This window comes from Notothenia rossii (assembly GCF_949606895.1).
Source record: "Notothenia rossii genome assembly, chromosome: 5".
NCBI lineage: Eukaryota > Metazoa > Chordata > Actinopteri > Perciformes > Nototheniidae > Notothenia > Notothenia rossii.
Genome location: NC_136903.1, coordinates 72,292,997 through 72,306,787, shown reverse-complemented (window position 1 = coordinate 72,306,787; position 13,791 = coordinate 72,292,997). Strand labels below are relative to the sequence as shown.

The 13,791-nt window shown below is 41.0% G+C and overlaps 1 protein-coding gene across 2 annotated transcripts; it reads right to left on the bottom strand.

Annotated features, from left to right (window-relative positions):
- Window positions 1-1,909: 1,909 nt before the first annotated feature.
- On the bottom strand, window positions 1,910-13,723 carry eefsec (eukaryotic elongation factor, selenocysteine-tRNA-specific). Of its 2 annotated transcripts, XM_079683134.1 has the most exons (8): window positions 12,965-13,166; window positions 11,272-11,386; window positions 10,807-11,014; window positions 10,454-10,550; window positions 9,876-10,040; window positions 7,417-8,061; window positions 5,772-5,928; window positions 1,910-2,758 (listed from the first exon to the last, which is right to left on the bottom strand). In XM_079683134.1, the coding sequence occupies exons 1-8, from the start codon at window positions 13,031-13,033 to the stop codon at window positions 2,577-2,579; spliced, it is 1,638 nt and encodes a 545-aa protein (XP_079539260.1). In that variant the 5' UTR covers window positions 13,034-13,166; the 3' UTR covers window positions 1,910-2,576. The 2 variants fall into 2 exon arrangements, with proteins under 2 accessions (XP_079539260.1, XP_079539259.1); XM_079683133.1 differs by lacking the exon at window positions 11,272-11,386 and having other exon boundaries at window positions 12,965-13,723.
- Between the last annotated feature and the right edge of the window lie 68 nt (window positions 13,724-13,791).

Here is a 13,791-nt window from a genome sequence, read left to right as displayed (position 1 = left end):
AATCAAGCCATAAACGCAGGTCAAGATGAGCATGAGGAACAGCAGGTGTGTGTGATCACGTTCCCATGTCAGGTATAAACCTCTTGCCCTGGCTTGGTGACAGTGTGTGTGTGTGTGTGTGTGTGTGTGTGTGTGTGTGTGTGTGTGTGTGTGTGTGTGTGTGTGTGTGTGTGTGTGTGTGTGTGTGTGTGTGTGTGTGTGTGTGTTGAGCCGAGGTGAGAACATACTCCCAGATGCAGTCCCATAGCCTTCCTGTCTTTAGCCTCCTGCCACAATCAGCTACGGCTCTAAAAGCAGCTTATGAACTCACCTAAGCTCGGAGAGACTGTGGTGTCTCTCTCTCCCCACACACACACTCTCACACAGACACAACAGGATTTGCAAGCATGTTAAAACATAGTGGGGAAACGCGGTACACAGCCTTTATGTTAATGAAACGTGAGAGGTTCTTTATCAGACAAGGCGGTGGAAAATCATCATCTTCTTACGAGACTCATTGTAAACTGTAAACACTGAATCAATTTGCCAATCAAGAAAGAACTCAAATAAGTGTATGAAATATTTTAGTTTTAACATAAAGATTCTTCTTAGATATTTGATATGATGCTTATTAAATGAATAAATTGGTCTTTTTAGATCTAAAATACTTCAACTGACCGTATTACAGCAATGACATCATATATGGTATTATTCTATCTGTGAAATGATGAATTTAAGTTAAATATTTAGGAGCCTAAAAGATGATTTCTATGACTGTCTCATGAAGAGACGTCAGGCCAGGAATGGGCAGAGAAAAAGGTTTTAAATAAAAACTAGAGAGAAAGAGAAGTTGGAAAGACATAGGAGTAAAAAGCTAAATCATTTTTTTCCCTGTCTGGTTTTCTATAAGAGGAACGAGAGGAGATAAGACTAAAAGGACTGTCACTCAGAGGAACAATCCTTCCAGTGTCCCCTCTTGCTCCTGCGGCTCCTCCCTCTCTCTCTCTCCAATTTCTACAGATTCCTGCTAAGATAGAGCCGCTGTTCACAGGGACAGTTTGCTGACATCATCCGCTACATACCGAGCGTCCTGCACTCTCACTGCACCGCCCCACGACACTTCTGAGACAGGATGGACACACACATACACAAAACCCTGACACAGGATAGGACTGGCTGATGAATAGCCCCACCAACCACCCACAATATGTATTTTCATTCTTACATGTTTTGTTACTATAACAGTTTGTTCATTTTTTACTGATTCATACATGGTACATGAGAACATTTGCAAAACAAGAGGATGCCACGTGTACATAAAGCAGCATCAATCTCTTAATACTCCAGTGTACGCTTCATTTATATTTATTACTCTTTTATAGCCACTTCAAATCCAGTGACAACATGATTATATATTACACACAAAGTACACAATTACCAGAGATTATTTTTCTAAGACCATGTATTGATCATGCTTTGCAGACCAGCGTAATATCATTCAGTAGTTTCTAACAGCATGCCTCTGTAGTGAGTTCACTTCTTATGGATATTAGTTACCGTTGGGATTGTTTATGTATCGAATTGATTCTGGAAAGAGTGTAAGTGTGCATAACTCTCTTAAAATGTGCTCATTATGCTGTAAAGTACAGATGACAGCATAAACTAAACAGAGAGAACCGCAGGTTAGACACACATTAAAGTTTGGGGTTCACTATGAATGGGAATAGTATCTCTTTTGACTGCTGTACATATGCCGCTGTTGGTACTGCACCAACAAACTGCAGCTTGCTGGAGTGCTTCATATTTAAAAAAGTATATATTTTGTACATACACACTGTTTTGGGGGTTTGGGCCACAAGTATCTCGTCCATTTTTTAAGTTTTATTATGCAATATCAATGTTCACACAGAAAATATCAGTCAGAAACACATTTTCATCAAAGGTTTGCTTTATTCGTTTTTCTGAAAGCACTCATTCATCTTAAGAGACTTCTAGACTGGGGTAACCTCTATCCTCGGCTAAATGAGGCTTTACAAACTGTCAATAAAGTCAAATGAAATGACAAAGGGAAATATTGCAATACGAACAAATCCTTTTGAAATCACACAGTCAATAAAACCCAAAATAAAACATGACCTTTATCCCAGCCAGAGAGCAAGAAGCGAGTGCAGTGACCTGTGGAAATCCTTGAGTCGGTATTTCTGTAATTTTACGTGTTTTTGCCAATCAAGGCTCAGCGAAATCAGAAACATAATGAAAAAGAAGTTTGCTGCAAGTCAAAAGAATTGATTCAGACAAAACAGCACTGATTGGTTAAGACAACTCAAAAGCATCGGGAACTAAAAAGCTGCCTCCACCCTTGTGATTGAGCAAACTGGATTAAGTCCATCTCCATGAAGGGAGACAAAAAAAGGAATTGTTTCACATGCGTTCAGCATTCCACAATCATTGCATTTCAGCAGACTGTCGCCATCACAGGAAAATGATCATACGCCTGATACAGAGGCCAGTATTCCCTTCACCTCTACATGACCTCTGGGACGGCCCTGTCTGAAGCACTAGGACACCATGACAGGCTGAAGTGAGGGCAACACTGGTCAAGACTGGACCATCTTTTTATGGGGATCGAAGACATACCGCTTGAAATGCAAGTGAATGCTGACAGGCTGAGAATCAGTTTTGGGCTCCTCTTCATTTGCTGCTCCTCCTTTGCTCCCACCCTTCCCTTTCTTCTTAGAGGTGGAGGATAACAACTGCTTGGTTTCTGGGCAGAGACCCTCTGAAGAAAAGATAAACAGGCAGGTCACGTAAAAAGGTTGATTACACAAAAAACAATGGTTGAATAAACACATCCCCATATGTAATACATCTAGATTATAACTGTCCTACACTATGTGCAGCATTTAGGCCATCTCTGTACTCTGATGCTTGATACTGATCTTTTCTTCCCTGTTATGTGTGCAGAGGCTAGGCGCTGTATCAGTGGAGCCTGTTCAGTGTGCTGACCTCGAGTTCAACTGATGCCTTCATCCTCCTGATGTAACGGATGAAAATGTGCAGAGGTCTCCTCAAATATCTGCATTAGTCTGGCTCCTCCTGACTCTCCTCCTCCTCCTCCTCCTCCTCCTCCTCCTCCTCCTCCTCCTCCTCCTCCTCCTCCTCCTCCTCCTCCTCCTCCTCCTCCTCCTCAGCCCCACTGAGCTGTTCCCTGTGAACGCTGAGCTCTACATGTTCCTCTATGCTATCACACTCTCTTGTCTTTGTTTGCAGTTTTGCACACGGAAAGTTAGAAATGTTCTGGGTAGACTCCTTTACACGCTGGCTGCTTGACATCACGCACAATGGCGCCAGCATTCTTCTTGTTATCGTTATGCCAATGTGAGGGTTGTTATGGTTGCCGCGCAGACAGAAATCTCTTCATGTTATCTACCATCCGCTGACAATGTCCGCTTACCACCACGGAGCACACTCACACACCCAAACTTAAATGATGCGTGTTCAGATACAAGTGATAACAAGTTCACCTTTACACCTTTGTCCTCAAATTAATTACTTAATACAGGGTTCATACACTTTTTCACCAATGATTTTCAATGACTTCTCCATAACCTTTACCTAATTTTTCATGACCAAAAAAAGAATTACTCTTTTATCAGCGGTACCACTGAAAATGGTTTATTTTAACATGTTGTGATTATCTAAAACAAATCAAATAGGCTTACTGGCTTCTACACGCTAAAGCAACTAAAATCTCTCACCAGCAAAACACCTCGTCAGTTAAATGCCATTTTACGTTTCATTACTATACGATACAGTATTTATTATCATTATAGTATTATTATTTCGGCGATTAGCTAAAATATAAATTACATTTGATGCAACTTTAGTTACATTTCCATGACTTTTCCAAAACTTTGGGACAAATATTGTTTTCCATAACTTTTCCAGGGCCTGGAATTTGGAATTTGCATTTTGAATTTCCATGACTTTTCCAGGTTTTTAATGACCGTAAGAACCCTGTTAATATTTATAGAAAGAAATGTCTCCGCTTTCTTACATAACAAGAATACTGTTCATATTTAAAAAGGGAACGGGACTCTGCCTAAAGCATGATAATCAAGTTAAGTGCATTTGTAGCATTGAGCATTTGATTAGAGGCACACCCAAGGCAGTGTCCAAAATATACGAGCCAACTATGGTTATAAAATGGCGTTGATTAATTAAGTGGCCAAGTTGGCAGCAGGTTTATTTTGGAGGAGCGATATCATACCAGGTTTGAAACAGAGAAGAGGATAGCCTGATAATCTTACTGTCCCTATAAATCCATAGACAGAAGATTGCCAAACACAATCTAAATCTATCTTCTCTAATGTGCAGATTTACAGATTTTGTTCGTATTTTGGGGATTTCTTTATTTCATTTTTTGGGTCAAACAATGGTAATGGTATCCACCTTAAGCTGAAGGAAATGTTGGTGAACATTTGTGGACCAAACCATTTTAATTGAATAATAGAGAAAACCAGAAATAATGCAGATATGAGCAGAGTGACAGAAAATCAAGTAAGTCTGCATGAAAGCCTTCAACCTTATGTAAGCATCCTTAGTAAAAGACTGAAAGTAAAAAGAGAATTGGATAGAGCAACGGGAAGTCAACAGAAAAGCGTACTGACAATTAGCAACAAGTCATGCAAAGACAAATATGTATTTATATATATTTAAAGGAAAAGCAGAGTTGCAACATGAACACACATTTGAGAAGTAAATAAATTGTCTGCCAGAAAGCAAAACGTCAAGAGTTAAAATGCCAGCAATAAAGGTTAGCTGCACCTAAGACATTATGACATTGATGTCGGTGAAAGGTATTGTAGGATATTAGATATATTGCCATCATTTCACCTATTTTTGCCCCAAAAGTGAGAAACTATGAGGTGTTATGTTTATATAGTGTTGGGCGATATGAGAGTAAGTACTGTGAAAGGGTATACATGTGTCCACCAGATCAGGCAACACAGTTTCCACAGGGGTATCTATTGTTGCATGATTTCTAAATCTTGCTGATTGTAACGTCAGGTTGTTATTTATTTGTAGTTAACGTTAAATTCTGTAGCACAGGAAATGATACTTTGTTTTCAGGAAGTCCAAATCTAAAATCCCAAAATATTTGAGTGTTGTCTTATGTAAGCTGGGGTTTTTTTGTTTTATATTGAACGTCCATAAAAACAAAGAAAAAAATATGTTTGTTAGCCTCAAATTAATTTACAGAATAATAAGGCTACTACTACATTGTGATATGTGACATCTGTAACCTGACATAAAAAAGTATGATCACGTTTTTGTTAAAGCGACCAACCCCATGTTTATGTGTGGCGATGCGTGTGTTAGTATGTTTAAGACTTTTGAGTGTGTGAGTGAAAAGGATGTAGGTGAGGTTCTCTTTCTAAATGTTTTTGTTTTCTCTTCCCTCCCGGTGCGGAGCAGTGGGTCCGAAGCAACAGAAGGTAAAATAAACACGGAACAGACTTCCCCCGGAACACAAGGCAATCCCCAGAGGAATTCTGGGAATGTGGCTCAGGATGTCGGGCCTACCACTCTTACCGCATCCTGAAAAACTGTCCGCAGAGCCCCCAACGTCCAAGGAGAGATAGAGAAAGTGCTCTCGGTGTGAGTCTTGATGAAGAGACTGCAACATCATCAAAGTCACAGGATTTGCCTGACTCCGCCTGCATTAAACAGTGTCAGGGGCTACGGTAGTGGGATTGGTGGTGTCAAGTCTCACCTGAGGTTGTTCTTACCTTGCACTCGAATCTTGAACTTCCCGCTCTGTCCAAACCCACCCTCGATGACACCAGTCTCGCCCGTTGACAGGGTGACCTTTAACCCGATGAAGAGCTGGAGGTTGGTCTCCTTCTTGAACAGGTTGCGGCCAATCACAGTGTAATCATCGGTCACCTGAACACAACAGAGAGGAAGAGCGCTCCATGAGCTGCAGGACTAATGACAGATAAAGTGATTAGAAGCACTAAATGGTGTGGAAGAATGTGATCTAATCAGAGCTGTGAAAATGTCAGGATGTGCTTTAGTTTGATCTCATATTCCCGTCCTCTAATCTAGGACTTGTGGGTTGTCATGATTTCCCTGTGTCAGCATGGCGGAGAGAGGAAGAAGAGCCGATCTTCAGTCCTGTGTCCTCATCAACTATACCATTCGCCGCAAGCCGCATTCCTCGAAGCTCGCCGCCTGGATGTCTGGCATCCTCTCTTTCATCCCCCCTGCACATTTTATGCTATATTTGTTTTTATTTCTTTCTTATCATCCATCACTAAGTCGATCTTACCCGCCACTAATCTGATAACATGAGGGCACCGCTCTGTCTCCGACACACCCCCTCGCGCCGGCTCTTCCTCTCTCTTCTGCCTAACCCTCATTCATTCTTGAACATTTGACCCCGACGTCCCTCAAGCATGACTGATGCGCTGATAAAAAAAATACTGTTGCTGTACATGTCCGACAGACCGTATGACTTGTGACTGTATGAGCCCGCCATATCTCAACAATGCCAGTAATGTGTTCTTTTACTCAAAGTCTAGAAACATAACTGGCTCTTTCTGAGAGACAGATGAAGTACACATGTAACTTTACATGACCAAGGACTGACCTCTTCTCACACGCTGTTTGACTTCTGAGTCACTGACTGGAGCTGTCAACAGCCTGAGGTGCTAACAGCAGGAAACTAGTTCACACACTTGATCCCTGACCTGAGTCTGACCCTGCACGAGGGCGCACAGAAAACTTTAACTGTACAGTGCAGTATGACGAGTCATAACAAAAACATAAAGTGGGAGGAGTTAGAGAGTTATAACACATTGAAAAACTCTTCTATGTAAATGTTGATTTCCAGAAGAAAACAACAGCATTAGATTAGATGAGATATGGATCGGTATGAACTGGAGCTCAGGATTGAGGATGGAGCGTGACAGCAGTAAAACAAGAACAACAAATGACAACGGCGTGTGTAAGAGAGAGAGAAAACGCTGAGTCTCACTCACTCACACAGGCATGTGGGTATTCCTGATACTGCCGCTCAGGTGTGTCCAAACAGTGCCAACGTCTAACCGCTAGACAGGACGAGTGGCGTCAGTCTGCCACCCACGCACACCTCTGTGTCACAGCACATGCTAAGGCATGCATACACATTCAGGCCTCAAACACTGATCACAAGGGCGGCGTGTTGTTTGTGTGAGCCTGTTTGTGACTGTGCAATAGGGGCTCTGTCTGAGAGGCACGCTCCATTAACACCAGCAATGACAAACATCCAAAGAAGAACCAGAGCACTACAAGGTGATAGAAAGGGTAGAGGGGCACGGGCAACACTCCGGGGTAAGGAGAGAGGACAGTAGGAAAAAATCATTTAAATAAACGTCTTAGAGTTCAACTCACCCGTTCCACCTGGCCCTCCTTGTGTTTGGTCTTGTAGATGCGCAGACGAGGCAGGGCAGACTCGGCATAGCCTTTATCTTCAAACCCTTGGAGGAGACGGCCTTGGAAGGCCAAGCGGCATGCATTGGCGTGAATGTCCGTGTCCAGCTTTGAGCCAATCACCAGGCAGAGTAAGGGGCATGTGACTGGCCGCTCAAACTCCAACAGGGCCCATTGCTCTGGATCACACCCTGGACTCGCCTCTCCCTGAGCGATGACATATTCATCCTGGTGGAAGTACTCCCTCTCGAAGGTGAAGGGTGTATCCAGCGGGCAGGGCTTTGATGGAGGCTGGTTAGTGACTGAGGGGGGCTCTGAGGCACCCAGGGGTGGCAAGCCAAAGAAGGTAACCCTCGCCATGACTGTCTCATGGCCCACGGTGATGTGGAACTTGGCCCGGGTGGATAGAGAGCCCTTGAAGTAGCCGATCTTCCTCACAGAGATGAGAGCTGCATAGAGGGTGCGCAGGGACCCCGGGGTGCACACCACACCCCGCTCTAACAGTTTGGGGTCAAACTGTGTCACGCACACACCCACGCGATCCCCCTGCATGGCCCCCGACACCGGTCTCCGAAACATCTGCACCGACTTTATCTTCTTGGTCACCTGATGTCAGAGAGCATAGAAATATAATAAATAATCATATTTTTCATAATCAACACACAGATTTCCAACAAAACTCGGAGAAAGATTTAAAGTATTTTACATTAAAGCTGCTAAAAGTGCAAGTTTTTCTGTTATTTTTGATTTGAATTTTTTATATTTTAAGTTGAAAACGTAGAAACTATATCATGGAATTCCGCATAAGATTAGATAACTAAATAACAGTTATACTTTCAATGAAGACCACATCTCTTTAGAGTGGATTAACGTGCATTTATTATGCTTTTTACACTGCATACACTGCATCTACGGTCAAAAAATAAATACATATTGATGCATCAATAATAATGCATGCTTAACCCTAATGTCTCATTGTTAGAGGCGGGTAAAGAGCGATGTATTTTCATAATTTAAAAGCATTTATGCTGCATCATCACTGACTATTGTGTGTCTTCTTTAGCAATAAAACCCTTAAAAAGGGACAGCTCACCCTTAAATTACATATTCATATTTTTCTGGGAAGCTTCTCTAATGTATTTGTGGTTGCTTTGAACCAATGTACTTCTAACAAGTGAAAGCAGACTTGCACGGCCGGTATTTCAAACCCTGCAACTCACATAAACAAAGAAATGTTGATCCTGTGAACTGTACCTTTAATGTATAAAAAGGACATAATCAATCATGATAGAAAAGCAAGTTTAACAATATGTATTTGTTCCTTTTCTTACTTTGCATGTATCATATTGTTTCTTTATACCTTAAAGATACATTTCTAAAGTAGAACCGTATACCATTTACCACCAACAATACAATGAAATGATGAGAAAACATTATTAGAGATGCATCAATATGTACTATGCTGTTGTAGTTAACACATACAATGATACTGCATAGACTAATATTATAAGATATGTTATATTTATTAATTTATCAGTTTTATTCCACTCATGGCAATTATTATAAAACAAAACATTGGACACTTTAAGCAGTTTTTTTTGTAGACCATGAGTAATGACTTTCACAGAAAGTGATATGAAAGTATCTCCACTGTACAGAGATGTTTTATAATATATTTAAAGGAAAAGGGTTTTTTGAAATTAAATGCACATACGGTACTTAAGTTTACACCTAATTAAATATGAACCGCTAGCAGTTAAGCTACTTCTTTCTTTAAGATATTACAGAGCTACATTTCAAAAATACTGCATTGCCCATAAATGCACATATTGTTTTGATCAAATTGGTCTTTAAAAATATATTTATATCAAGTTTTGTTAACTTAATTAAAGATGGTGATGTTTTTTTTACTGTACATCCACAAACTAATCCCTTGTTACGAATGAACGATTTAAAGTGATCTGTCCTGCTACATGTTTATCGTTCCAACTATGACTTGGGTATTTGGCATGCCAAAACATTTTCTGTTTGTTTTTGCTGTCCATCAAACACTGACCAACACAGCGGTATCTGCACAGGTTAAGGCTCCCTATCAAATGACTGCTAGTTTAGCCATTTGCTGCCACCTAGAGGTGAACATGAAAACTGCAGACAAAGTTTTCTGAGCCTGGCTGATGGTGTGCATCTGCTCTGAATTAACAAACTCCTGGGTCGCCAACCCCCCCCAGTCCCCTCATCCTCTCCTCACATTAAACTGACACATCCTCTGCACCCACTCGGACACCCCTCCCTCAGTCTACCCACTTCCACTCAACTCCTCAACTTCCGAATCTCTGTGGTTTATCGAAAGAATTTCCAGCACATTTCCTGCTTGTAAATATCCGAGATTCAGAATTAATGTCCTAGTTTTATAAACATACCTTTAGTGCTGGGATTTCCACAGTGTCATTGATGGCCAGCGACCCCTGCAGGATGGTGCCTGTCATGACTGTTCCCTGACCACGGATAGAGAAGCAATGGTCCACAGCCATCAGGAGGTCACCTTTGGGGTCTCTCTGGGGGAGGTACGTCTGTTTCTTCAAAAGCTGATAGAGACCACCAAGAGGGCAAGAAGAAAAATATATTTAATCACACAAAAGATAACCACTGTCATTATTCTGCAAGGGTACACCATTTTATTTTAGTTTGGGTGCTTTAGTATCATTTCATAAAGAGAATATGAATATATTATATATTATATGATATATAAAACAACAAATACAGTGATTAACAGTTTGCCTTTAACCACCGCCATTTTTTACTTTCAGTGTTTACTTTGTTGATTGAACAAATAGTCTATTATGTTTTTTCCTCTGAGGATTGTCTTAAGCATTTTATCACCAATTGACAATGACATCTGACTCGCAGCACTTGTTGTTAAGCACATAAGTGAGAACTTATGTGCTTATGAGCTAAATTAGTAACAATGGAGGGGGTCCAGTGTGTTTCCGGACTTTACCTCTATTAACTCTGGCACTGCTTGTGGCTCCTCTGTGTCAGGAGCCTCCGGGCCCCCAGGCTTCGCTGCCACAGCAATCACTGGACATTCCTTAAATCTGGCCAACAGAAAAACAGTTGTATTGAAAATATTTCATGCTTTGATGTTGAAGTAATAGATAAAGTTTCTTTGAATAAGAAAAAAGTGGGTCTGACAGACAGACGCTGGAATGCAGGCAGGGAGACAGAATGTGTAATGAGTGAGGAAGTCTGACAGAGATTCAGTCCTGCTGGCCACCGGGAGTACGCGGGATGCCATAACCCACACTTCCACAGAATTCCCCACCATATTATTAAACTTGCATTAATGCAGACCTGGTGTTCTCCAGAGTTTTGTGCAGCCTCTTGGTCATTTTCTCAATGGCACTCTGTCTTTTGTTGGGAGGCAGCAGGTCGATCTTGTTGAGAACAACCACCATGCGAGGGCAGGTCAGCTCTCCTATCAGCAGACACTCTGCAGTCTGAGTCTGCACGCCTTTCACCACATCCACAACCAGCATCATCAGGTCAATGATTTGGGCACCTAGAGAAGGCAGAAAATGAAAAAACAATAATCAATAGGATGTAAGATATAACTGACTTGGAAGAAAAGCCTCAAGCAACTATGAAAAGATGTAGGAACTGTGAGTAGAGACTATGAAGCCGACAACAGCAATATAAACAGGAATGGATATAGATACCTAAAAATAACAGTTGAACAAGAAGAGAAATTAGGGGAGGGGTGCACTGAAGCAAAGAGATGAAAAAGGCTAGAGGGTTGAAACCAGAGCTGCAGCTCACTTGGTTGTCTTTCCTTTCCCTCTTTTCTTTTCCTGAGTTTGGCACACTCTCTTTCCTGTGCGCTCCTCTTTTCTCTCCTTCTATTTGGCTCCCTCTCTTTCCTGTGCTCTCCCCACTTGGGACAGAAGGGGAAGTTTAATGCATACCCCAATCCCCACACTTTCCTTCCTCCCTAATCTACAGCATGTGCCACCCCACTGGCTCATCTATTTAATTTAGAGTGTTGGTAACCCTGCACAGCAGTATTTATGAAGTGCATTTAGTCTGATTTATTACCAAGACTTTTACTTATATCAGAGTCTGTGTATATTACACTCTTTAGGTTTGAAAAAGTCTGCTTATTCATTCATGTGACACATATTGGAGACTAATAGAGAAAGCAGGTAATAGAGAAAGTGTCCCTCTGAGTTAGCGTTCTCATTCATTTGCTCTTGAACCCACTGTAGGTTAGGGCTGCTCAATTAATCATATTTTAATCGCAATTACGATGTTGGCTTGCAACGATTGTGAAAACAACACTATCGAAATAAAACGATTATTAATTTACTTTTATTTATTTTGTATTTATTGATTTTTGTATTGATTTTTCAGTTGAATTATACTTAAAGTTCAGGGTAATCAACTGTTAAAAACATACCGTTCACATTTTTTTTTTCATAAATTGATTTTTTCGAAGTAAATGGATAATCGTTTTTTATAATCGTGATATCAATTATTGACCCAAATAATCGAGATTATGATTTTCGCCATAATCGAGCAGCTGTTATTTCTAACAATCCTAACATCCAAGTCAATATGGCAGGATCAACCCAGAGGCTGGAAGAGAAAAGACTCCCTCTGCTGGATAGGTTCATGTGTGTGTGATAACAGTGAGGAGGATGTAGTGTAAGCAGAATGATACTGTAACCATGACTGCAGCATTTATTAGACAAACACAGACATTGGACATTTGTATTATTTTCTACTATGTTCTACTATGATCTGTTATTGACACACTGGTACTTATATGTAGTACGAAAACAGTTTAGGTGAACTTTATAACCTTCACAAAATGTAAAATGTATGTGTTAGGGCTGTTGTGTTGGACTGCATGTGGGTGTAATTAATATACAGTGTGTGGAACTGTGTGTGGAGGGTGAGGTATGGTTGCTATGGCCTCAGCTTGTATTATATACCACTAGTATAGGTCACCATATCGTGACTTTATCCTATTTGTTAACCATTATTTTATTTGCTGTCATTAGCAGTCTTGATGGAAGTAGTTAGAGGTTTGACTTTAGTGAACTGAATACCACACTGTGTACTCTGTTGTAAAAAAGCCCTGCATTGAAAATATAATTTAAGTAGAAGTATGTAAAAATGTACTAATGTACTTAAAGACTTCAAAGTAAAAGTCGTCAATGTAGAACACAATGAAAATAGTATTTTCTGTCAAACAGCTAGTCGATTATGTGACCAATTGTTTCAACTCTACTGGTTTACGATGTTAGGTAGTGTAGTTGAATGTACAACACCATCGTAATCTATAAACGAACTAACAAAATAGAAGTATAAAGTAGCATTGAAATACAAGGCTCAAGTAAAGCACCATACATTTGTACTGTACAGTTCATGTGTGATTGCACATAGTTACATCCCACAACATGAGTGACATCTAGCACCAACACACTTGCAGACAATTCAGAGAGCTCACCCCCAATGATAGTCCGAATAAGAGAGGCGTGTCCCGGACAATCCACCAGGGTAAACTGCAGATTGTCATACTGCTTCTGGCCTTCGCTGTCCCGCAGGTGGTCGGGAAGCTCCACCGTGAAGGAGGAGAAGCCTAGGTCAAGCGTGATGCCTCTCTCCCGGGACTGCGGGTTCTTGTCGAAGGCAGCCGTGGAGGCGGTGCTGCTCAGCGACCTGGCGAGCGATGTCTTCCCGCTGTCGACATGTCCGAGAACCCCAACGTTGAAATTCAACGTTTTTGTCCGACTGTCAGACGACTCTGACATTTCTACACCAGTTGGATGTAATGTTAACCGGCTTGCGAATGTTGTTTACTCCGAGCTGGACCTTGAACTCAGCTCCAGCGTAAAACTGAGTTATTTGCTGTCTTTTCATTTGTTGACACACATAAAACACCTTCAACAACACGCTTTTGTAATAAGTAGTGGCTTACAAAACATCTACAGCTATAAAAAACGACTTTAAAAGTTACTTTAGCATTAAAACACATGAGATAAACGTCTTCCTCGTTGTCAGTGCTCTCCGTACTCGAGACAACATGCTAAAGCGGAACGGTTGTGTTCAGGAGCAAACAAATATAAAACAGCGGTTAACTGACCTGACATAAAATACACTTCATTAAAACTTCAATGTACAATGTCAATGGTGTGATGAATCCCCTCCATCAATAAGTTCTGCATTCATTCGAGACTCTTATTTACACTTTGACAAGTTTCTAGCAGTTTCTACTACGACAAAAGCAAGTGAAACACAAGCGGAAATGAAAATGTCGATGACAATGATTGGCGT

Bases quoted from the DNA above. Each gene is read 5' to 3' on its own strand.
- eefsec (XM_079683133.1), bottom strand. From the start codon at position 13,268: ATGTCAGAGTCGTCTGACAGTCGGACAAAAACGTTGAATTTCAACGTT. The intron at 10,551-10,806 runs GTCTGCATTAAT...TCTGTTGGCCAG, and splicing joins AAAACTCTGGAGAACACCAG to ATTTAAGGAATGTCCAGTGA. The intron at 10,041-10,453 runs GTAAAGTCCGGA...GGTCTCTATCAG, and splicing joins CAGTGCCAGAGTTAATAGAG to CTTTTGAAGAAACAGACGTA.